Source organism: Thunnus maccoyii, chromosome 11 (assembly GCF_910596095.1).
Source record: "Thunnus maccoyii chromosome 11, fThuMac1.1, whole genome shotgun sequence".
NCBI classification, from domain to species: domain Eukaryota; kingdom Metazoa; phylum Chordata; class Actinopteri; order Scombriformes; family Scombridae; genus Thunnus; species Thunnus maccoyii.
Genome location: NC_056543.1, coordinates 16783718 through 16809765, shown reverse-complemented (window position 1 = coordinate 16809765; position 26048 = coordinate 16783718). Strand labels below are relative to the sequence as shown.

At 42.0% G+C, this 26048-nt stretch overlaps 1 protein-coding gene across 3 annotated transcripts in view; it reads right to left on the bottom strand.

Annotated features, from left to right (window-relative positions):
• The window catches only part of pkp4 (plakophilin 4), an 84110-nt gene that overhangs the window by 5109 nt on the left and 52953 nt on the right, over window positions 1-26048 (bottom strand). For all 3 annotated transcript variants that reach the window (XM_042425511.1, XM_042425512.1, XM_042425513.1), the window contains 11 exons: window positions 18836-19006; window positions 14794-15004; window positions 13561-13693; window positions 11789-12002; window positions 5160-5343; window positions 4330-4447; window positions 2624-2815; window positions 2222-2395; window positions 1781-1931; window positions 685-877; window positions 124-208 (listed from right to left, as the gene is read on the bottom strand). In XM_042425511.1, the coding sequence (XP_042281445.1) occupies window positions 124-208; window positions 685-877; window positions 1781-1931; window positions 2222-2395; window positions 2624-2815; window positions 4330-4447; window positions 5160-5343; window positions 11789-12002; window positions 13561-13693; window positions 14794-15004; window positions 18836-19006 (1826 nt within the window). The remainder of the gene's footprint in view (window positions 1-123; window positions 209-684; window positions 878-1780; window positions 1932-2221; window positions 2396-2623; window positions 2816-4329; window positions 4448-5159; window positions 5344-11788; window positions 12003-13560; window positions 13694-14793; window positions 15005-18835; window positions 19007-26048) is intronic.

The following is a 26048-nucleotide window of genomic DNA, read 5'->3' as shown; positions in this document are numbered from 1 at the left end:
TTCCTGCAATTCTGTGGTTAAAATCAAATTCCATTTATGGTGAGAAAAGAGTGATGTATTCCAGGGAAGTAATAACTTTAAAATCACACCAAGTCAAGCCTTCAAGCCCAAACATGCCTGTACCTTCTTATAGATGGTGCGCAGATCCCGATACTGCCACAGTGTATTCAGCACCTGAGCAGCTGCCTTAACCACCTTCATAGAGTACCTGGAAAACAAACAAACACATAAACATGTCTTTCTTAAGTATTCCTGAATCACTTTAACCTTTTAAATCACATTGTAAGTATTACGGGACAGTATGATTGAAGGGAGAGTGCGTTTTGACCTGGAACAAAACTGAATATATAGCAGGCTAGAAATAGCCGTTTTTCCATCATTCCACCGGGATCTGTAACCTCAACGCACACAAAAAACCACCTTCCCTGTGGCTATAGCTTCTCCTTCTCCGAGCATTTAAATATTTGTGTTTGTGTGTGTGCGTGTGTGTGTGTTTGTGTAAAACTCCCACCATCCAATGTCCAGAACACTCTGTGCGAGCTGGCCACCAGCCACATACGTCTGATGACCGTTCTAGCAGTTTGTTTGAGCATGTGCACATGTTCGGGGGTCAGGTTTGTATCAACGTGAACTCGACACCCTCACTTAAAAGCATTGGGACAAATAAGTGTTGCTGTAGCACACCTGTCTCCTCTGCCTTTGGTGATGTTGACCAGCTTCTCGATGCCGCCCGTGTCAGCCAAGGCCTTAGCGTTCTCCATGTTTTTGCTGGTGACCTCGTGCAGGGTGCAACAGATGGCTGCCACGGTCTCGTCTGACAGCAGGGTGGTGTTTCCCCCAGGGAGACGGTTGACCAGGTCCCTCATCGCGTACTTCCCTGAGAGGGAGGAGGGAAAGTGAGACATGCAGCTAATACATTATGACATACAGCAGGTTTGTGGGTAGAGAGAAGCGTATGCACAGAAAGAGGAGGGGGAAGTTGCCACACATACTACATTTTTTCATATGTTACATAATGTATAAGTGGATGCCTGCCACAGTGACCTAAACTACATTATGTGCTTCATCCTAAATGATATTTTTTTGCTCGATACTGCATCGAGGTAGGCAGTTTTCCTAAATGACATTGCCTTATCATCACAAGGGCACCTGCGAGTGCACATCCAGGTGTAAAAAAAGAAAAAAAAGAAAAAAGGATTGTTTCCCCTATCTCCCTTTCTGCAGAGCTACCCAGCTGCAGGACCTGGATACATGCAGTAAAAAGCCATATACACACACACACACATCCAAAAGCACCTTAAACCAACACTGCAACACCTTCCCCCTCTGCCTACAGATGTCACCCCTGCCTTGCTGGAACTGTAACTCCTCATTAATTCCACATAGAGAGCACATAAAAACTTGTTTTTCATTAAATGAGACAGTTTGACGGCGTAGAAAGGGCTGAGGTGTGATGAAATGAAAAATAATAACCGGTAGTTAACCGGTAGTGGTTACAAAATGCATTGGGTTTTGTTTCTGCACTCAATTAAAATAACTTATTTTAAAGGATTTCACAATGTTCATGTTGTCAGAAGGAATATTATGCAAAGCATGAAACTGTTAAATATGTATATTATCATACTGTGAAATGTCCACAACACTATATGTCTTGCACTGTCCATTGTGTATCAGTGTAATACCTCTCTCACATCAATATATCTATGTGTATCCATGTAGCATGTTACTCAGCCCAACAGAAACATCACAATCTGAAAAGTTTCACAGTGTGACTCCTGACCTATGAGCTCCTTGTTCCTGACATCCAGTGCCATGTTTCTCAGCGCCGTGGCAACTGAACACACCACTCTGTCATTATCCATCCGCAGCAGCTCCACTAGGATGGGCAGTCCTTTCTCCTTACGCACCGCTGCACGGATGTATGCTGCAAACTGTCCACAAACACACAGAAAAACACATTAAAACTTCAAAAAGGTTCTAGACGCCACGCGGGAAAATGGATGGTCTTCAGATACACATTTTAGTAAGTGTGTGTGTGTGCCAAGTGTAAACCAGACATCAGTCTGACTGACACAGAGCAGGTGAGCTGTTAAATCCTTTTTAACCACTTGAATAAATGCTTTGTCTCCTAGGATATCACATGTAACAGTTTATATAAAGACAAAAGAGAAAGTGTGTTTGTGTGTGTGTGTGAATGGATGTGCAGATATCCATACTGTACCTTCCAGTTACCAGCTGACAGGTTCTGAAGGGACCCAGCGGCGCCCTCCAGAGTGGCAGGATTTGAGCTCTCTGCCAGCAGTGTCAAGTAAGGTTTAACCACTGCAGGGTGCCACAGCATCTCGGCCCCCTTGGGAGACTTGGAGAAGCCAGGGATGGGTCCCACTCCGTCCCACTGAACAAACAATCAATGAGTTTAGTCAGACTGTAACAAACCCTTTTTGTTGGAACTTTTCAGAAAGAGTTTTTTTTAATGTGGTTTGTACAAGTTGCCAAAAATATTTTCATTCCATTAATATTGAAATTCCATTTAAGTTGAAAATAACTACTTAATGAGTTTGAACAAATTCAACTGGCTTGCTGATTAAACCGCTGCTCTGATCTTCTATTTAAACACACTCACTATGTCTTCTTGCAAGCTCTTTTTTTTCTTCTTTTTCTTCCTGCCCCAGCAGCTGGAATCCACCTCTTTACTGGGCGACTCGCTGCCCAGTAAGCCGTCGAGCTCCTGCCCCCCCACCAGTCGGGACGGCGGCAACTCCAGCTCCAGACGATATGACAGGTTCCTCAGAGTGCAAATACAGTTCTCCACAATCTGATGGCAGGCAGAATGAGACAGGGGCTTGGTTGGGTGGTTATAGCGGCAGCTTTCTAAATCACCATGACAAAAGCTACAATACAATAAACTCTGTGCGGCACGCTACAGTATCTACAGCCAATGTGTGGTACACACAGGCCTGCTTTTTTGCTGTGTTACAAATCAATTTGATATGGAACCCAAGGGTCTCCTGTTGAAAAGAATATTTAGACCAAAGCAAATGGATTTAATTCCACGCTGTTTGAGTTCTGTGCAGACTTTCTTCACAGAATGTCAATGAGCACATATTTTTGATAAAATTAAAGGACCCAGTTCCCAGGGGATGCAGTCTCTACATTACACATGAGCCACTTGACTTTCTATGTTGTTATACAGTGCGTAGATGCATGTCAGGGAGATCTGATTTAATTTCTACTGTTACCACAGAAAGATGTTAAGAGACAAATTACAGGCCTGTGGAGGGAAGCTGAATCTTATATTTCATTTTATAAAAAAAAAAAAAAAAAAGCAAGACCCTCCCCAGCTCCCCGTATTTTTGTTGTGACGTGGAAATAAATGCAATTCCCCCAACATCTCAAAATAATATATGTATTGCAAACACATTTAATAGACAGTCTATGGGCAAACATAACAAAATGGTTAAAAAAAAATCCAGCGGCTCCTATTTTGAATAGCTGCTAAATAAACAGCCACCAAATGAGCAAACTGGGAGCAGGCAGCTGCTCTGGTTTTGTGTGCAGCCGATTTCGTTTTAGAGACAAGGTGAGGTGTATAATCAACGTTGGGTTTACTGTGGAGGAACAGATAATGAAGTGTGTGTTTAGTTCTCCTTGACTGAGGAAAACACACATGCGTTAATTACCTGCACATTAACGTCGCAAACTGTAAACAACAACAGTCAGCATGTTTGATTTAAAATCACTCATTACAGAGCAAGTTGGCAACATGTGAGGCTGAACTTATATTACGGGCGCATTTAACTTTACTGTAGATGTGTTTTCTGCTGTGCTGCAGTATGAGGTGAAGGCGCTGCAGGCGAGTGAAAAACGACATGCTCTGGGGAGAGATAACATTCATTCACTATTAAATACAATGATTCACATCTATTCTGTTTCACAAACCTGATTTTTTTTTTACAATAAATCTCAACAGGGTGAAAAAAATAAACTATAAATCTGGGATGACAACATATAACCTTCCCCCTTCTTATAATAATGGTACAGTCCCTAATATACTGTATTCTGGGTCAGTGAGCTGGTCTATTGGAATTTGAATGTCAACCATTGTGCATTATGGGTTGTGCTTCAGGTGACGAGGCATATGAAATAGTTGCTGCTGGCTGCTGGTAGGGTCAGTTAGACACAGGCAATAAAATGATTCAAGCAGAGTGAGTAGGATTTCCCCCAGAGCCTCTTATCATGTGGCAGCATGTTTTCCTCTTGGCTAAGTAGTTGTGTTTGTGTGTGCGTGTGTGTGTGTGTGTATGTATGTGTGTGTGCCTTTGTCCATACCTTGCTGTCGAAGTCAGAAGTGTTTACACAAGCTTTGATGACATAGAGTAGTGAATCAACCAGACCCTCACAAGTGCGCATCTGTTTTCTGGCCTCCTCTCCAGCTGAACTCAGGTTCCTTAAAAAGCACACACACACACACACAAATTAGGCCTTTGATTTGGGGCTTTGCTCAACAAACAAATGAGCATATGCAAATACACAAAATGACAGCTGTGTGTGTGTGTGTTCCACTTGGATGTGTAATGTGGGTTTTACCATCCCCATACACCATCCATAATGTATGAAGTGTGTGTGTGTGTGTGTGTGTGTGTGTGTGTGTGTGTTTGTGTGTGTGTGTGGTCTGACTGAAATCATTATGGCACTTTGCTGAGTAAATAAGGAACTAACCAAGTGTGCTCACAAGCACACAAGCTCATATACACACACACACACAGTTCAACTGGTTGTCAACAATTAAAGGTTGAGCCCCACATGCAGCACAATGTCTTCAAAGGAAGACGCCCCAGGAGGGAAGATGGAAATATTACATCATTTTTGAGTGCAATAGTCTATGAAATGAGGATGGCTTTGAAACAGATGTCAAAATTGAAGCTATTTGACTAAAACATGACTATTTAATATTAAATATTAGTATATTCATGTGCATATGTGACACCTCGTTGGTCTCTAAAAACAACTTACAGCAGGTTTATTGTTTTAATGTTTGGGTTTGGTCAACATAGTTATTTTCAGAGAAGCCAGAGTATGAGCTCATTCCACACTAGATGCAATAGCGTCCGTTTTACACTGTGGGGTGCTAGCGCCAAATGTGTGCATCAGGTGGTTACCTCAGACAACCTGTGGTGTTCCTCAGCACCAGCGACGAGTGGAACTTCAGCTTGTGGTCGTCATCGAAGGTGGAGCTGCTCCATCCAGAGTGAGGGATGATCACAGTGTTGGTCAGAGTTGTTAAGGCGTCCCGGATGATTGTCATCTTGACGGCGTCACATGACGACAGGTTCCACAGCACCCCTGTGAAGACACCGGCGTGCCAACACAGCCATTAACAAACAAGGCACGCAAGCCTCCAGTTATGTCACTTGTCATGTGCAGTTAGGGTAACCCAACAAGGATACTAACAACAGCCTGGGCTTTTAATAGCTCAGTGTGTGTGGATGTGTCCGCGAACAAACAAACACACACACACACGTTTAGCCAAGAGGAAAACATGCTGCCACACGATAAGAGGCTCACACACACACATAGAGAGAGAGAGAGAGAGAGAGAGAGAGAGAGAGAGAGAGAGAGAGAGCACAAGTGAAAATACCCCACTTCACACACAAAACCACGGCTCTAGCATGAAGGCATCAGATATTCACATCAAATTTCCTCTCAGCAGAATATCCTTAGGGTGAAGATTATTTGCCTGAAATGAAAAAAAAAAGGAGGACGGGGCGGGGAACCATATGGCATTGGCTCAATCATATGAAATGAAATATAAATAATGTACAGTCTCCAGAAATTATGCTATCATTTCACTCAATTCAAAATATACTTTTGGTAACCACTGATAATCATGCACAGTCCTAGCAGCCTTTGATGCTGCATCTGTCAAGGATTAGCCAGTATGTAGCATGTTCTTCTAATTAGATGGCTCTTGCTGCTAGGCTTATACTAAAGGCACAGGCTGACTCCTGCAGGGCACCACTAACCTTGGAGGAGGCTAACACCGCGTGAGCTGCAATCTACTGTAAAGACGCAGGGCTGCACACACGGCTAATGCTCGAGAACGTTGCCACAACAAAACTGCAACATACAAATACAGTACGCGCGTGCATGTGTGTGTGTGGGGGGGTCTGAATGTTATTGCTTCAAGACTACATGGTGCATGTTTGTACCCTGTTTTTGCTCTACAAGTCACTAACCTTGGTTTTGTAAATACAGAACACAGTACACAACCAGCAGACCAGGGCAAGTCATTATACTGAACTCTGTGTTTGTATCTGTGACTTGTAAACAAGGACACCTCACTGACAGAGGTAAAAAAAATATAATAACGAGCTTTCCTGAATTCTACTTTCTCAACCTCAATGTTTATGTCCGCTCAACATGCTGACCCCCCCCTCCTCTTTTTAACTGAACCAGTGGAGATGATAGTAGTGTATCATATGGCTGCAGGAGCCCCGTTCAGAAACACCGCTTGCAAGCTATAAGCTATACAGACAGATATGTGTCTGTGCCTCTTCTAGTCAGTTCACTTACTGTTATCTTTTTTAATATTACATCAGTGCTTTAAAACCCATTAAAATCCTTAAATATGAGCGAAAACTTTCATTATTTATTTCATAATTATTAATATCAAAACAAAGCTGAGAGTCAAATGATACTTGGCTCTCCAAAGTTAAAATGCAGCATGTGTTTCTTATCTGAGCTTGCCAGCAGTGTGTGTGTGGGGCCGCATGCTGAAGCTGTAGCATCAGGTGGGCTATAACGTCTCTGATATACTCAGGCAGTGGGATACATTTCAATCAAATGCATCTGACCGGTGATTGAGAGCTGCTCCTCGCTATGTGTTTGCCTTTCTCACGGGACACTCAGACACACCACGACTGCCCCTGAAATAGCACCACTAATGTGCTGATAACACATAAATTCTCACGCCTGTTGACCAGCTTTCCTGGTCCTTTTAATTTCACAATCCACTCCCCCTACCTACACGTTCCTCCACGCCCACTTAAATGTCAATTTGTAGGAATGAACATTCTCTGCAGGATTTCAGACTTGTCCTGTGGAGGAGGGGGCATGCCGGAGAAATCAACAGGCAAATTCACCGAGGTATGACTGACAACGCTGTCAGTGGTGCAACACCAGCAGCAATAGCCATACATCATATCTGACAGTCAGATAGAGCAGATATATGTGTGTGTGTGTGTGTGTGTGTAAACAGAGTTCTAAACCTTGTTCTCTGCTCAGTGGCATGATTTCAGGTGCCTTGACCTGGCTTGGAAACACTGACCCAAGTTAAACAATGTTATACCGCCAAGGCCAATAGTCTAATCAGATTTAGACTCAGGTGCAATAGAGAGATGGTGAAAAAGAAAAAAAAGATGAAGCTAGGATGTCTGTAACAGCTGCTGAACCATTGATCCAAGAACTGAATACTGGATGGATATTTCTTTTGGCTTGAGGTAGCTTGGCTGTAGCAGATTCTGGGGCTTTCACGCAAAACAGAGAGGCTGAATGTCAAAAGATCACTGATCAGGCACTAACTGGCCAGAAGGGAATGAATTTGTATGACATAGTAGTCTGAGGTCCCTGATACACCTAGCCAGTAGTCAGTTCGGCAGCACCACTGAGCCCTCACTGACCGTTGCCCACTGTGTCTGCATTGTGTCTGGAACAGTTGACCCTTATCAGCAACCATTCACCAGATTTTTCATGCAGAAAATCAATAATATCATCCGTTCAGTGCAATTTATCCTTGTTTGTCGTCTTCATCTTTGCTTTTCTTCTGCCACGAGCAAAACAGCGGGCTGACCATGCCGGTGCAAAGCAAAGCAAAACCTGGCAAGTGCCAGCAGCAACTTTTTTATCAGATATATTCTTAATTTATATTATGAGCATATAAAAAGGCTGCTAAAACAGACTCACACTGGCACCAAACTGGTAGGTTGAATTACAAATACGCAACACTTATCCTTGAGCGTTCAGAATATAGTGAGTGTCTCGTTTGAACTTGAGTGTTAATACTGTGTTTGGTGGTGCTAGGTCATTGAAGTCAGGTGCGTTTGTCGGGGCCCTATGTTAATTATGTTGCAGCAAATTTGAAGAGAATATAGTGAACTTGTGTATTTACAGTGATCCAGATACCAACTAGGTCTCTGGATTCAGTCCAATAACTCATAGACAGATTGATAACTTGTTCCAATCTGTCTAATCTCCTATATCCTACAACCACAAACCTGACTAATTTACATTTAGTTTTTTGTTTAACGGTGCATTTTTTACTTTTGATGACTAAACGCATCTCTGAAGCCTCTCTTCTTAAGGTGCACAGAGATTAAATTAATCTTGGGAAAAAAGTGAATGACAATCTTTGTCTCTTAAACCATGATATCAGCAGGTGCAGTACCTGGGTGGGCATTTACCTCAATCAATGAAAAGCTGCTGATCATTCAAAAACTGTCCAGTTTATTAACCTATCAATTTTTGGGAGCTGAACTGGAAACCTGTCAATGCTGCATCGACTAAACCTCACACAGGCAGCTTGGTATGTACTTTTGAGGTTAGTGGGTGTTTCTCATTTCTCAGTCGAAGTCAGTGTATAGCTGCTCACGGCTAGAAGTGTATTTATTTTTGGATCAAATTAAGTTTCTCATTTTTCATTTGATCAAAAGTCCTCTCCGTTCTTTGTTCTCAAACAAAAACACAGCGATCGATGCCAACATTTGGCAACTGGGCGCATGTGTGTTGATGCTATTCCGTTAATCTTTGTCTGAATTGGAAGTCGTTTAATGTCTTTTGCAAAATAGTGTGACAAAAGGGGAAAAAAGAAAGTTATATAGATAGAGTTTCACATATTTCACATTCTCCAGTTTCCAAAAGACTATATTTTTAAACTTTATACATTTTTATACTAATAAAGAGCAGGACTGGAGCAAAATAATAGAAAACATAATGACAAGATGGTGTTAAAATATGTAATCTTCATTCAGCACTTTTAATTTATATTACACTGAGTTGTATTCTTTATGTCTGCAGGTTTAGAGTTGTATGCCATTTTAGTCAATAGTTTGTACTCCACTCTCACTCACTGCAGCTCATCCACCCCAGACAACAAAGGCTACAATATGACTGCAGTGAAGTTACTAGTGATAATAATGCGGGAGGAAGACTATGATTATATGCAATTAGAGACACAGGGTTTGTATGCTTATCACCTAAACAATCAAGATATAAAGAATAGATTTTTTTGCAGCGAGTGTGTGTCAACAGTTGAGTCTTTACATTAAACACATATTTTTCTGTAAGAACAAATGATTATCTATGAAAACACTCAGCTATGTGAGAGCAAAACACACACTCTCAAAACTCAAACAATGAAATTGTGATTAAGTATGTAGTTGAGTTTGCCAAAGTAAAGCCTAGATAAGAGAAGTGATGCAATATCTAACAAAGGGTAACAAAACATTGTTTTTGCGCGTGTATGTGTGTGCATGTACGAGCCAGATTCAGGTATCACGGCCATTACGGCTAATGACAGCGCTGTGAGGCTTGGCCTTTTGATAGAAGGGGCTGTTTGAGGAAAGAGCTATAACCACAACAACTGCTGGGAGACGAGGCAGGTAAAAAGGGGCTGAGGTTGCGTCCTGTGTCCCCACAACATGACCCCTGACCTGCTGGGGGCGGGGGTGGCCTGTTCTTGCAGCTAGACCTAATGAAGCAAAGCCGACACCTGGACCTCCCAGGGGAGTCGAGAAGGAGCCACCGGCACAGTAGGAACCCCGAAGCTTCTCTAGCTAACTACCTTTGAATGACTCAAATTATTGTACGATTCAAATTATAAATGTTGCCCAAAGAATGCTTTACAAGTAGAGGGGAGCTGTCGGTGAAGTACTAGCCAATGATTTCTGTCTGCTCCACTTAGAGCTTTGGTGTAGGATGCCCTTGTCATCTAGCTGAAAGCTCTTTATGTGGATTGTTCTCATCAGCCGTAATTAACCAGAGGTGATGCAGCACTGCTGACCTATTCTAATTGCTCCCCATACTGGGGCCTGCACTACCAATTACACACAGCAGGCTCACTGACTAGTGGATGAAAGGGAAAAACTTCAACAGAGCTCACATTAAAGCTGCTGACTCTGATTGGGCAGCAGATGTCTGTGTAGCTTTTTGAAATTTAAATGAAGGGAGCGGAGAAGGACATTTCAGTGGTTTGTTTTCAGTTATAAACCCTTGTGTACTTAATTTTGCTTCAACACAAGTGGAGTGAGTTTGAGCGGAGACAAATTATGTTTCTGTGCTCTCTAAAAAGTTGATTATTTTCTCCTTTGGCGTGTGTTAAGCTAAGTAAACAGACATGTAATTAAAACAGGAAACTGAAGACAATCTCTTCCCAAATAATACGCAAATGCTAGAGAGTGTTGTGTTCATGTTACGGCTGTATTGTTTTCCTTCGGGAGACCACTGGACTGTAACCTGAGACCATGTTAGAGCGGGGGCTGAAGCGGAGCACAAACAGCTGACTCAGCCACCTGGGAGCCAAATGTCTTGCCTTGCTTATTTCTGTAGTGCTCCACCCTGATCCTAAACAACACAGATTTATAACCTGTTTGCAGAGCTCAGACGACACACAAACACACGTGAGCCTCACACGATCCGATGCAGAAAAAGAGGAGACTGACAAGCAGATCGTCAGGGACAGCTGTTTGCAGAGAGAGAATGAACGCTGTGCAGCCCACTTAATAAAAGAATATGAAACCTGTATGTGTTTTTCCTCTCCTGTGTCTCTACAGGTTCTGCCACCCCCCTCCCTACTCCTCCAGTGGGTGGTGGATCACACCGGTGATCAATCAAGATATCAAGGCCTGGAGCTTAAAAGCTTGAGGCGAGCTGCAGACAGGGCCAGTGGGCCACTTGGGAGCATTTGTGCCGTGTGATGGTTAACCATACTCGAGTTGTTGTGTACCGGGATTGGTAGTTTTACTCCTTTGGTGATGGAGGGAGGGTGGTGATTGCTTCTGACTTTTGCTTAACTTAATTTAACTTTGTCTGTTGTCTCTGTTATAGTTAGACCAACCTCTGCCTTTTAAGGAAGAAGTTTGCTTTCTGTTAGTGTTATTGGAAAATTCCTGTGAAACAGTGATTGTTTGTTTATATTGTAAATAAATTCTTTATTTCATTCACACATCCATTTCCCTCTCTTCCTTTCCCCCCCGAGCTAATTTTTTATTGTTACTCCCCTCATCCCCTGGACATTTTTGGGACATAACACCTGTGGAAATGGGGTTTTTACTTCTTTGCATATATCATATGCAGCAGGGGCAGGAACTTAAGGAAAAGCCTCTGTGACTGCGACAATCCTAATCTTAAAATACACCACAGTAAGCAGTCTAATTGTTTAGTTAGAGTATATTAATTCACACCTTATCTCTAGGAGCAATATTGTATGGTTAATAAGCCTCAGACGACAACAGACACATCAAACACTTTAGAGACCACATCAAGACTCATGAGCAACCTAATCAACACAGTACTGAACTATCTCTCCAAAACACCCCTAGGTTTGTCAGGTAAATAATTCAGCAGCTTCTGCCCAAGCTGTGTGATGTTCCTGTCCTGTCACATAGTGGGGTGGAGGGATAAAGAAGCAGTATGGATACCGCATGCACATATTCTCAAAGGTGTGGGTGGAAAAACACTATCATGCTTAGAATTCACTACACGGCTAATACAGTGCCCTCACATGCTGACTCACCTGTGACAAGCTCCCGCACCTCTGCATCTACAGTCTTTCTCAGCAGGCGGAGCAGAGCTGGGATTCCTCCTGCATTCCTCACAGCTGTCTTGTTGTCATCCATCGCTTTCCCATAAACAAGGTTCCTCAGAGCTCCGCAAGAGTTCCTCTGGACCTCAAGGACCTTGTGGTCTAGCAGGTCCACCAGGTGTTTGATTCCGCCGAGTCGACACACCTGTGAACAGGGTGAACGAAGGCCATAACACACCATTATCAGGTAGGAAAGGCGGACCACTCGCAGCATTTTTTTTCAGTTTACATACTGCAGAGAGCAAAATCATGCATTTATTCATGTGACAAGAGAATCTACACACAAGGAATGTATTCATACGACATACAAATTATTTAGAAAAGTAATGCTAATCTATGACCACAGAAAAAGCCTTAACCACAGGAGATGGAAAGACTACATTTACATTTTCATCTGGGGCAAAGAATGAAGCGTGCTAAGAAATAAAAATAAGCTTCCAGCTTTTCATTATGTGGTCTGAACTGTTACTGTGATATGTTGACATTTGGCATCTGAGAATAAAAAATATATCCTTCGTATCTGATGATTTATTCGTCTTCCTGTGCCTTCCTATCAAAGTGTAAATTTTTTCACCAAAACATACTGAAGCAAAAATGGACAAGCTTGACCTTTAATGTTTGAGGGCAAAAATAGGGTTGTAACGGATGCTTCTATGTCTGTTTAGTTTTTTGTAACTGTTGCTGTTTTCTACAGGTTGTTTTTTCATTGCCTAATGGCATTACTGGTGAATGTAAACACATCTTTGAGTGTCTTTGTGTAAATTTATTCTCTATGATGGTTGTGAGGACCCTGCCCAGGTGACTGGCTTTTGTTCCCTCCTCCACCAACTTGACACTTTCTTCAAGAGGGAATCTACAGAATGACTGAACAGTCAATGGAAAGAACAGGCTTTGGCTGAAAAATGTACACACCGACACACCCTGGAACTGGCTACACAAATGATCGGCTGCACGCTGAGTTGTAGCTAAAAATAGGCCCTATTGGTCAGGTTGTAAACAAGATGACAGTTTGGCCAGATTAGCAAGCACTTCATTTGAAGGCAAAACCAAGAGTGAGCAGACTCATAAAGTCGCTAATAATGTCTCATTGCAGAGAAAACTGGGCACCCACTGCACTTATGAAATGTCGTGCCGGCCTGTGTATTCTGTATCATTTCATGTTGTATTCTGATTGGTTTGTTTGTAGACGAGTTGTCACATTTTTAGAATTTGGTCTTAAATTTCTGATTTTGCTGAAGGCTATCGTTGGTCGTCAAAGCTTCGAATCAGTCGTCTGATGTGTCTCACAGTGTGATCTAAGACCACTGTGGATTGATGACAAAAGATTTTACCATGTTTCTCTCAAAATTGTCAACTTTGGTCTCCAAAAGCCCAAAATCACACAGTATAAAAGGGGTCTTAAGCTAGGACATTTTTTTTACAACTTATCTGATTGTTGATTGTGATTGTTTCCCTGTTGGACCAATTTTCAGCTATGTCTCTGCATTTTGAGACCTAAACAAATAACCAATAGAATGAATGGCCGGAACTACAAAAAAAAGACCCAAATTGCAATTAACTGCAGTTTCCCTTTAAACATGACACAATTGCTACTGATAAATAAACAAAAACTGCAGATAATGTGTAATAATTATCAGATGTTAAGATGGATGAGTATAGATTTTGACCAAGACACAGTATAGGAGCAGTGGTACGGCGCCTACCTCAGTTTTCACTCTGTTATCGCCAAAGCACAGGTGCTGCAGGTAGGCGGCTGCGTTGGCCTGCACCGAGGGGAAGTGGTGCTGCAGCATGTGAATCACCTCCGTTAGCTCTGGGTCACGCCATGCAAACTCCCTAGAAACACAGTTGGGGAGGGGGGGGGGGGACACACACAAAAGTATCAGCATGACAACAGAGGCATCAATGAAGAGTGTTCCCTTAAAAACCTCAGGCACAGTTTCTCTCAAAATGAATACTTCAGCACCTCAGGGCAACCTGATAAGCCCAGGAAATTACATTCACATCTGGCTCTATATGACAATCCACATTGGTCACACTTGGATTATTGCATTTCTGTATGCAGTACATTACAGAAAGGTAAAACTTTTTTTCAGTTCCATTTTCTTCACAGAAGTGAGGAATGCATCTCTTAGACTGAAATACACTTAAGGGAGCATTTTTTACACTCAAAAGTTAATAATAAAAAGCTCTGCTGTATATTTATTAGTATGTTACTTTAATAAGTTTCTTTTGTCTCCTATTTGTAAAAAAATATAGATAAAACAGAACAGAGTAGCAGTTACGTGCATCCAAAACCAGGTGATGAATTAGATTATTTGGGTTTGAGTTGTAGCAGAAATGCTTCATTCCTAAATTGTTTAGTGAATTAAATGCAGCAAGACTCCAGGCTGGTCAAACACTTTTTATCTTGATTGTGTCAGAGCACAAAGCCAAAGCTGAAAAATTAACACTCATGTATTTCCCTAGACAGGAATCCTGTTAAACAAATATTATTTGGGAAACTTTACCCCGATGCACTTCCTGAACAGACCTGGGTCACGACACTCTCCCTGTTACACTCACTTCAAGTACTTGCACTACAGCGACATACATAGGTGCAAACAAAGCCCCCAATGTGCAAAGTCAGGGGTTTACCACAGATGTCCACCCTCTCTCTCTACGCTTACATGTGTCTGTACAACAAGAGCAGATGCAGTAATTCGGTGTGTGTGAGAATCCATTGTTAGGTGGCCAGGCATAGTAGAGCTGCATGCGACTACCCGGGGAGCTCACTGTTTGAATAGTAAGAGGACACCGCTGTTGACCCAGCAGAACAGCGATGCCTTGTAAGCATAAGCAGTCTCTTTGGATCACTGGGTCGTGCTATGCTACATTGGTTACTAACCACTGACTACATCTTAGTGCTGTAGTTTAAAAATGTGACCAGCGCCTACCTGGGATCCTTCTGGATGCTGTCTATGGAGGGGGAGCGGGTGGCACCATCATCCATGACAACGGCCTGACGAGTATAGTTGGGATCAGAGGGCCGGTACTGTGCTGAGCGATATGGATCAGCATAGGTGGCTGCTGTGTTAAGAGCATAGTTGTTTCTTTGGTAGGTCATGGTGCTGCGCTGGCTGGATGTCCGCTGGAGACTCCCCACACCTGGGGGCCAAAAAACAAAACTTTTAGAAGGAAAATGTAAACAGAACACACATGCAAACTGACAAAGCCAGGTTAGTGGAGATTAGCAGCATTTCAGACCTTTTCAGATAAACTCTGAGCTCTGTACATGAGTAGCATATAACTTAAAACCAAGCTGAAAATACAAACATGCAGCCGTTCTGACAGACTCAGCAAATTCTCAAATCTGGAACCAATTAATGATGAGGATAAAACACAGCTCCCAAAAAACAGAAGTCTTCTTCAAAGGCCTGTTTCCTTGTTGTTTTGTTTTTACAAGATTGTGTTTAGCCGGAGGGGTCCTGCTGGTTTTCAAAGAGCCCAGGAAAACTCAACCTGCTCGATGATCTGCGAATCCTTTCCTTAGCACCTTCTTGCTCCTTTGCGCCACTGTATTCTTAGGCTGATTTTGCCAAACACAGCAGAGAGGCAATGGTAAAACATGACCTGCTCCAAAAACAGTCAGAGACACACTAGTAAAGCAGCAGCATCACAAACAAAAGCATGCAGAGAAGTCATCCTTCCAGACAAGGTCCAATATTCAGTCTGACAGCATATCGCTTTTGTCATCTTTCCTGTTTTCATTCGCTTCAAGTGATATTATGACCCAGTTTTTTAACACAATGGGTCACAAACACAGGACTGCATAAACAAGCTGGCTGGCTCTAGCCCTCCTTCTCACCAGAGCCACGTGATTTGTGGCAGCGTGACTGCTCCACTGGTCAGATCTCTATCAGGCAACAGGACTGGGCATGTGCGTGCTCAAACTCCCTCCTACCAGAAACCAAGACGTCAACTCGTGGGGCTGCTCCAAAAACACAATTTCTCATATCAGTGCACCTCTATGTTGGGCAGCAACGCTACCCTGCCATATGGTTATCTCCCAAAATGTAGCCTTACAGAAGGAATCACTATCACAAAGACTATGGAAGACAAATTACAAATATAATGTACCTTCACCAGAAATATTTGGATCCCATTTCACATTTGTCAGCCAAGGATCAATATTTCTAATCAACATTTAAATCTTGCTTCCACTTGCACAAAAAGTAATGTGCAAGCTTCCAGAAAAAGACTGAAAAAAAAAGAATGCATGGAAAACCGGTGGGGGGATATGGCCCATTGAAATTTCATTTCACAACATTACAAAGAAAACTCTGGGATACAATTGGATTTTTCTAGTGTGGTAGCTCTTACAAAGACTCCATATTGAACACCCCCTCCAGCTCCGCTCCATTTGTCTTTTTCTCAATATAGCCGGCATAAACACATTATAGTGGCTTCTTCACGGCATCAATAGCAGTTATTAGTCGACTTATCGGCCTAAGCAGATCTCCAGTGAGCCAAGGAGAAGGCTGCATGGAGAGTGTTTGTCAGCGAAAACTAAGCTATGTATCCGAGGCAGGGGTGACGATGAGAGGAGAATGCCAACATCAGGAGAGCTGTAAGAGAGCAGGCTGTGGAAGTAGGTAACCAAGCTGTCCCCTGGCCCCTTCATCCTTCTTCTCATTCTCAGTGTGACACACGGGTAATGGACTCCTTTGTGGTGGGATGACATATCAGTACCTGCCTATTAACTCATGTCTCACCCATTCTGCCTGGCAGTGGAGGGAGGATGGGAGGGAGGCAGGGAAGGAGAGGATGACAGAGGGAAAGAAAAATAGAAAGCAAGAGGGAAAAAGCAAGAAAAAAAGACACAACATACATAGTGCTTAAGGCCAGATGGGCAGGGAAATTGTGTTCCCCAAGGACGACAAAACACCAGAGTCAAGGGGCCCCAGATTAAATGGGAAAGACAAAGATTTTAAGACAAAAGGAGAATCCGTAATAGATAATAAAAAGAAAGTGCTCTTGATGCGAAGATGTGTCTGCCTGAAATGAAAATGTTATTGGTGAAAATTTGGGCTTATCTTGACCACACACACACACCTTATGTTAACTCGGTGTTGGTCAGGGAGCTCTAAAAAGTTGTCAACACTTGTGTGTATAATTAGTTAGCAATAGCAGGGGGTACTGATGATGTATCAGACAGTCCGCACAAAGGACAAGGTCATTACCCATATCCTAACAAGTCAGATAAATATTCTTCTGTCATTTGCTCACAGCCTGGTAACAATGTACTGACGATGGGTTGGGAGTCACTGAGCTACAAAGGTTATTTTCATTGTCACTTATGTTGTCATTTTTTTTGTAAATGAAGGAATAGTTCGACATTTAAGGAAATAAGGTTATTCACTTTCCTGAAAAGAGTTAGATGATAGGATCAATAACTCTAATGCCAATATGCTAAAGATGAAGAGCAGATGGTTAGCTTAGCTTAGCATAAGGACTGGCTGGCTCCGTCCAAAGGCAACAAAATCTGTCTACCAGCACCTCTAAAGCTCATTAATGAACATGTTATATCTTGTTTGCTTAATCCCTATAAAAGCCGAAGTATAAAAACAACAAATTTGCGGTTTTACAGCAGATTATGTGCCCCTGTCTATTTTGTGGCCAGGTGCAGTCACTTCCTGAAGTCTTGTCATAACAATGAGACTCAAAAAAAGTCTTCAAGAACAGTATTCTGGCTGTAGCTTCATATAAGAGTTGTATCAATCTTCTCATGTCACTTTAAGCAAAAAAAAAAGAAAAAAAAAAAGCAATTACTTGAAATGATCATCTTTAACTGGGACCACTTTAGTTCTAAAATTAAGAACATATATGTCAGTGTAGGGCTGTGTGATATGACCAAAATCTCATATCCCGATATAGCACATTTTCTGTAAATTCAATGACTAAATAGTTGTTGGTCCCTTCCCCTCCTCCCGTCTGTCAATCATTTGTGCAGATTAAATTAAATTACTCTTCTTTGCTTTTTACCGCAAAGCTTTTATTGCACTTACAGTAATGTAAAAAGTGTAGTTGTTGTCAACTCGAGTGCTTCACCTGGTTCACTGTCTGTCCTCTACTGCGCTGCGCACACACATGGAGGGCCGAGCCCCACCCGCGCTGAACCACAAAGAGCAGAGGAGAGTAATGTGACCATGAATGACAGCAAAACGCAGTAGAGACTCTCACACTGAGCTGAAATGAAACGAGTGCACATAAATTAGGTGAATAACATAAACATAGCCTCCACTCCATTTTGCTGTCATTTATGGTCGCTGGAAGAGCTCGCTGCTTCTCTCCTCCTCTCTTTCTCACAACGGGCAGGGCTGAGCCCCCTAGGGGGTGTGTGCGCTGCACACACAGCGGAGCAGAGGAGAGACAGTGAAACAGGCAAAGCACTCAAGTTGATGACAGCTACACTTGTTACGTTACTGTAAGTGCAATAAAAGCTTTGTGAGTAAAACACCAAGAAGAAGAATTTATTAATGTAATGTGCACAAAAGATGGACGGACTCCAAATGATGAAAAATATTGCTGTAAAGAGTGTGATTTGCGGCACAATGAAATAAACTACAGAGCATAAAACGATAGATGTTTCTCTATCATCACACAATATTTATTGTCATATCACACAGCCCTATGTCAGTGTCTTCTGAATCACAATCTCTTCAATGTTCCTTTATATTTTCTCTAAAAGCCTTAATTTTGTCATAGAAAAAACACATTGCTAATCTAATATACACATTGCCTAACCTGCAACACAAACTTTGTTTTCGCTGTCATAAGGTGACAGCCCATAGATGAGAGGCAATTAAGACACTATGCAGGGGTGGGTGTGTCTTAGATATTGTGTTATAAAAGTGACATGTAATTTGTGGGTGGTTTGTTACTGTCCATAAATTAGGCTTTTTACCCGCCTCTGGGCTTTTACCATATAAATAATACCTGAGGGGCTCCTGTAGAGGGTTCCCTGCTGGGTGTGGCTGGGGCTGCGGTACAACGGGCCCTGGAACGTCCGATCCTCGTAGATTGGTGCGATGTGGCGGTCTGGGGACATGGCTGACCTTAAGTCCTGACCTAGCTGGCTGTGTTGACTGGCATATGAGCTCCGTATTCCTGAGGATGTAGGAGAGTGGTTAGCAGATAAGTAGCTAGAAGCAGAGCAGTCTAGTGATTACAAACAGTCTCATAACTGTGCCAAAAGTGTCAAAGGTTTGAGTCAAAATCTGTCAGTCTACTCCCAAGTGTCACTGAGCAAGACACAGAATGTCTTCCAGCTTATTTACTGTTTTTTTTCAATAATGGTATTAGTTAAATGTCTAAACCATATCAGGGTGAAAAATAGGCAAAAGATTAAAAGAAAAAAGATGTTGGAGGTTAAAGAACCACATCAATGTTTCTGCTTCATATTACATAAAATGCTCACAGCATGCTATGTGTTTTTTCCCCCAAATTGGTTTCTATCCATTGTTATGGTGTGAAAATCCATTTTAACAGACTTGATCCTTGCTAGTTAGGTAATGAATCACAGTGAACAATGTCTGTTTTTATTGTTGTCAAAGTTATTGTCACTGTTGCATGGTAATACAGTTCACAGATTTGCACGGTCTGCACTCTATTTCCATAAAACGATACAGCAACCCTGACAAAAATAAAACCAGATGTAACGTTCACTGTGACCTCACTGTGTAGCAAGTTTCAGGTTTGTTAAGTTGATTTTCACACAGGATGGAAATGAATTGAAAGCAGTAAGTGCAAGGAAGGTAGAAAAACATTTAAACAAAAAAAAAACATTTAAAAAAACATTAAAAAAAAAAATCAACTAAGACCACCTCTTCAAAAAGGTCTTAGTCCGGTTGTTTCTGTCCGCATCCGAGTGCGATTGCTGTGTTCACACCTGCTTTTTTTCTTTTCATGATCTGTCTTTCTGTCTTGTTTTTTCCTTTTAATCTACATCATGGATGATACTATAGTCAGGGAGAGGAGGTGTAAGACATTCTAATTATTACAAGGATTACTAAATAAGGAATATACAATAAGAATATCAATAAATACAGATGCAAGAGTAGTGAGCTCCACTGTTTGTCAGTTTAAGGGAAAACATACAGAAAGAATTCACTGCTGCACTGGTGGTGATAACTGTGTGCCTTTATTATTATTTGGACAGTGCATGTGTGCAAATACAAACTCCAAGCCATCAAAAGTCGCTACAGAGATGTTAAAGCCGACTGATAGCTGATCCAGCTGTGCTGTTCTATCAGAAACTGTTGTTGCTTTACATGGCCGTTCAAAGGAAAGGACGTCTCATTTCTCTAGAAGTGTTTCCTCATTTTACACGTTACTCACATCTTTTCCTTGAACCTCTCTTCACATCTTCAGTGGGAGCAAGGAAAAGACGCAACTGAGGGAAACACGGATGCAATTAATAGTGTTGCACCCAATGACCGTAGTGCACAGGGCATTCTAAACTGGTAGAAAACAGGAAAAATCCACGATGAAACAAAATAACATTAAAAGGGGACCAATTGTGTGCTTCCTTATTTTCTGTCATATATATATTGTTACAATGTTGGATGTTCATATTAAACGTGGCCAAAGTTTCAAATAAAAAGGTTAACCTATGTAAAAGCAATCCCTAAGAGCAAAAAGCTCAAGCACAGCAAAGTAAAATAAGTTGTTTACATGTTAGAGGTGTGCTGGTTGTCTGCAGCTCTTTATAAAACATCATCATTACTGTGGCTGTTTCTGCTTGTACTAGTCCTCCCTGCATTATTTTTAACTGATTTGCCGAACAAAGAGCTCCAAATATCTCCAGAACTTGTTGCATTGACCGTTTTTTAGCGCCACAAACAAAGCTCCGCTAATTCAGTGATAGACACATTTAATTTCCTATGAATTCTTCACAATAAAAGGTTCCCATTATTTAGTCATTTAAAGGCTTTTAATATGAAGCAGTTAAGCAGGAAATGTTGGGTTTTCATCAGCGGTAACTTAACACGACTGATACCTGCTGCCCCTCTGCAGGCCTCCGGAAGCTGGCCAATCAGAGTAGAGTGGGCTCATCGGGAGGGGGGCCTTAAAGAAACAGGAGCTAAGACTGCCTGTTAGAGAGAGAGGCTGAACTGAGGAGCTACATAAAGGGCCAGTATAAGATAAATAAGATGTTTTTTGAATTGTGAATCATGCATAAAAATATAGAGCTGGAAATGAGCAGAATAGGTCCCCTTTAATAAGAAAAATGATGATTAAAACATGGCACAAAATGCCATCTAATGGTGAGACTTTTGAGACAGGATTTGAATATTGCTGCACAGGAGGTAACAGGCTGCAAAGTTTGTACTAAATTGACTGAGGGCTAATACTTGAAAATTGACCACAACTGCATGGCATGCTTCAGCCAATCAGTCCCCTTATTAAATTTAACTTGGGGCTAAATACGTTGTTGTGGCATAACAATTTTTATTAAGAGGCACGATAAAGGTCATGATATCACTGTAAAGGTGTGAAGACAGCATGAATGAGTTGTGGACTGCACTCTCATTCAAAGCTGATTTAAAAAAAAAAAAAAAAACACAGATAAAATTAAGAGTAGAAAACAATGTGGACATGGAGAGGTTTGCTTTCCTTCTGTCCATTTTTGTCAAACATACCCACACATTTTAAGTGATCTGCATGCCTATGTTTGTGTTTGTGTTCAGCCTCACATCAATGAAGCTCACTAAACTGTGAACCCCAGTGGACTGGTATACAGTTGGCAACTAACTGCTCATTGCACATTTCACGAGCCTCCAGACATCACTTGGGTCCTCTCCAACTGCATGAGCTCAGACACAGACTGCTGCTAAACCATAATTCTGCCATGCAGAACAAGCTAAATGAGGGATTCTTGTCACAGTTTGAGACAGAAGACATTAATAAGTAAGCATGTTTCCCTCCTTTGAGAGCAGGGGGCCTCTGGGAACAAGATGAGGGAAAAATCCAGATGTAGATACCAGGCCAGACTGAGGTTGACCCCTGAAGTCTTCAGAAGTATAGAAACCAAGCGAGCTCTGGGGGAGCATCAGGGAGCTGGTCGAAAGCTCCTGCCAATTTGTGGCTGCATAATGAAATCTTACGAGAATTAATATACTCAATTAATGATTAATGTTATTTGAACAGGTGGCTGCAGACCAGAGTACATACAGGCTGAGATCGTAGCCATGGTGAGCCTATATTATAAATCCCAGCTCACTGGTCACTTAGCTATCAGGCAGTGGCGGAGCGGTCATCTGGAGGTTCAGGAGAAATCCCTGTTGAATGGTATCCTTCCTGGCTGATTACTGGGGATTAACTCAGCTGGAGACTGAGCTGATGTGTGGTCCCCACATACAAACACACACACACTGGGACTGTCCAATGTCCAAGTGTTCATGTGTTTACAGTAAATTTACAGTATTTGGGAGTCAGTAAGCATCCCATCCCAAAATAGTACAGTCCTATGTTGACCTGAAGTCTGAACAGTGGGTGTCCTGTTTGTGTCCGATATGGTTTTTCCAATAAAAACGTTAAATTCTGAAATATATATCTACTCCCTCTTCTTCCACAGTGAATCCAAAATCTATGAATGTGCAAATATTTTTTAGTTCAAAAGTTTAACTGCTGGACACAGCAGCACAGTATGTGCAGCGGAGGCTTCAGGTTTCTACATCATGCTTGCGTAAGTTTCACACTGGACCATGACTGACTCCAAAGTAGTTGTTATCAAAAATCATGTTTTTAGGTGCACATCTCAAACTCAGATTTAAGATGAGCATGGAGAAACTTTCCCCATGAAGCAGATGAATGTGAAAACGGTATTCTAATGTCAAACTCTGCACATACTTGACATCATTACTTACAGTACATACTTTAAATAAAGGCTCTCTCCAAATTTCATTTTAATCACTTGCTGTCTGGTTTGTCAGTTCCAGGGATGTAATGCCTGATTATTTCATCAAGTAAAATGTTACAACTTGAAGCTTTTCTTAAGAATGTTTTTGTTGCCTGTTTTTTAACTGTAACCTGAATGTGTTTTTGTTGGTCTACTGAGGTGTTTAAATGTAGTTTTGTTGTTTGTGTCTTAAAAACCCCATAACTTCTCTGCAAAAAAACAATATTAAAGCTTGCTTAGCCTATACAACAGGGTAGCCCCCTGCCAATAGTGCCCCACCTGCTCCTGAGCCATTCTGCATTGTTTAATACCCGAGCCCACTCCACACCTGCTACCAGGTTGTTATTCATTGTTAAGGAATTGCTTGGTGGAAAAAAAAAACAACTTAAAAAAACAACATAATTTAATAAAAGCAATAAGCCACTTGCTGCAATGCTTTTAGAGCAGCTTAGAGGATTTTAGGCACTTGGGGGTGAATATATTTTAGCTTTAAGCGTGGACTCTCATGGCTTTTTGCTAAATGAACCCACTGCAGCTGCAATATATATTGTAGGTTCACAATATCAGTCAAATGCGCAAAATTATAGACTTATCAATAGGTTACATTAAACAAGCAAATAGTTTTGAGGCTTGAAATGGTTGAACTTAACTATGGACAACATATGAACAAGTACTCTGAAATGGCAGGCAGGCTGTGCGAGGTAGGGAGTAAAACAGAGTAATGCTGCTGCTGTGTGCTGTAATGGCACACTCAATAGCCTAGGAAGCCTTTAAATCTGTGGCAATGCACACAATAGCCACTAGCAGCAGCTTGGCAGGAAGTCAGCTCAGCTTCTCTTGTTCAAAGGTTTGAAGGGGGGTGAGGATGTGACAGAGGAGGAGGTAGCGGTAAAATATAAGGAAAAAGCTGGAGCAACAGAAAATGAAGCAGAAGAGAATATAAGATGGGAGTGGGGGGGGGGGGGGAGAAAGGATGAAAATGAAAAGAGGGTTAATGAGGCCGTCTAGGATCACCAGAGACTTCTCATCCCATGTAAAGCCTAGCCACATCAACGGGGCTTTTGGCACAGCTGTGACCAAGTGAGAGGGACACGCTCTCCCAGGCACAGGAGCCTTCATGCATATCTCTCCCTCTTAGCAGCCTGACTCCTTAAAGAAGCAACATTCAAACAACCTTAGAAGAGGCTAATCCGTCTGCCTTCTTTATTCTGCCTCCCTGATAGAAAGGTTGCAGTCACTTCTAAAAGCATCTGCAAATTGTTACCAAAAAAAAAAGAAATAACATACTGCTGTCTATTGAGGATGAATGGCCCACATTTCTGGTGCGTTATAGTCATTTAATTCTCCCCCTCAGCCCTCTCACCGTGGCTTTAACAGATTACATTTGGCACAGGCTAGATGAAGGGCGGTGGTGGCTTGGCGCATGCTTACTCTGGAGAAACAAACACTTAAATGGATGCAGCTGACTGCATTCCTTGACAAAAATAACTCTAAAAACCCCTCTACAAACAAACAGAACACAGTAAGAAGAACTGGGATGATCACCAGAAAACCATTACACATAGTATTGAGCGTACCACAGTTAAAACTACGGTGGTTTAGCTGGCAGGTCGGAGAAGCCGCACATGCAGATACACCATCTCCCCCTGCTCTCTCTCTCAGTCCCACTCTGCTCTGAAATGGGAATTGAGTGTAATGAACACATTATCAGGGACAATTTGTCTTAATTTTCCATTTTTTAGCAGCAGAGAGGTATGACTTCCTGCCAATGACAGCAATGACGTGCGACGAGGGGAGCCAGGTGGGTGGAGGGAGAAGAAAGAACTAGAGAGGAGTAAGAAAGAAAGCACAAGAAGAGGGGATAACAGTCTGTTGAACAGAAAAGATGGAAAACCACAAAATGCGTGTGGCAGAACCAGAAAGAGGTGAGGAGAGGAGGCAAAACATCATATGGATAGCTAGTGACAGAAAACCACCAACAGCTACAATATCAAGGTTAGGCTGTCAGATGGTGTTAGCCAAATGCTTGAAATTGAGTCCGATCATGTGATCATTCTAATTCCTTCTACTATGGCTCATCGAGCACTTGTGACAACTGATTGTGTTAGAGGCTAGGCTCCAGTCAAGTGTACACGAGAGAAAGGGAGACAGTGAGAGAAGGGGGGGAAGGGAGTAGAGTAAAGGCGTCAGTATACTCCATCAGAACCACTTGTCGGATGATTGAACAGTTTTGAACACCTTCCCCCCCCCCCCCCCCCCCCCACACACACACCTTTCTAACTCTGGAATCGGGAGGGATGTGTCCGACAAATTTCTGGAATTTTCTGAAACAGACCGTCTGACATTTACACCCACTTCATGCAGCAATCGTCTGGGAGTGTGGAGGTGAGAAAGCAAGTGAGCGAGGTTTGAACTTCTCTTTCTAGCTCTTCATTTTTATTCCTTCCACAATCATTTTGGCTTCTTCGAATGTAAAACTGAGCGCTACACTATGAATGCCTTTCAGGATAAACTGAAATTGTGCACCGGTTCTCTATATTTAGATGATTATCATATCGCCCCTCTACGTGACGGCCGTCTTTTTACCCTGACAACACGTTGAGTAAACTAGATCCTTTCTTGCATAACTCGGCCTTAAAAAGGAAAAACAGGAGAAAGAGTGAAGGCGTGGGAGAGATATGGGAGGAGGAGGACATAGGAGGGATGGTCTACCAAAGAGAAAGAGAGAGAGAGAGAAGAACTGGTTTCTCCCTGCTCAGAGGACAAGGAATGAAAACCCATCTGTGTCTGCTTGAGATATCATCAGTCATAGCAGCAGTGTGTGTGTTTGTGTGTATAGTGGGGCTAAGCAATAAAACAATCTTGAAAATTATAACAAATTAAAAAAAAAAAAAAAACCTCAATAACAATGATTAACTGCTGAGAGTAATTTCTGATAAATGGAACTGTTTTGCAAGTCAAAGCTCTGAACAATCATCAAATCAGGCTACAGCAACAGGGTTGTGCAGCCGACACGAGTAGGCCCTGAAACAAGGAAGAAAAAAAAAAAAAGACAAACAAAACCACCCACTAACAAGAACCCACAGATACACATGAAAATAAGGGACAGTTAAGAGGCTCAAATGTCTCCATGCGACAAAGAAATTGTAGCAAAGAGAAGTCACACAACTTCTGTGATCGGGAGATGGTTTGGATTTCTAATGTCTGATAAAGAGCAAATTGATATTCATTGCAGGCGAGCTGGGAAAC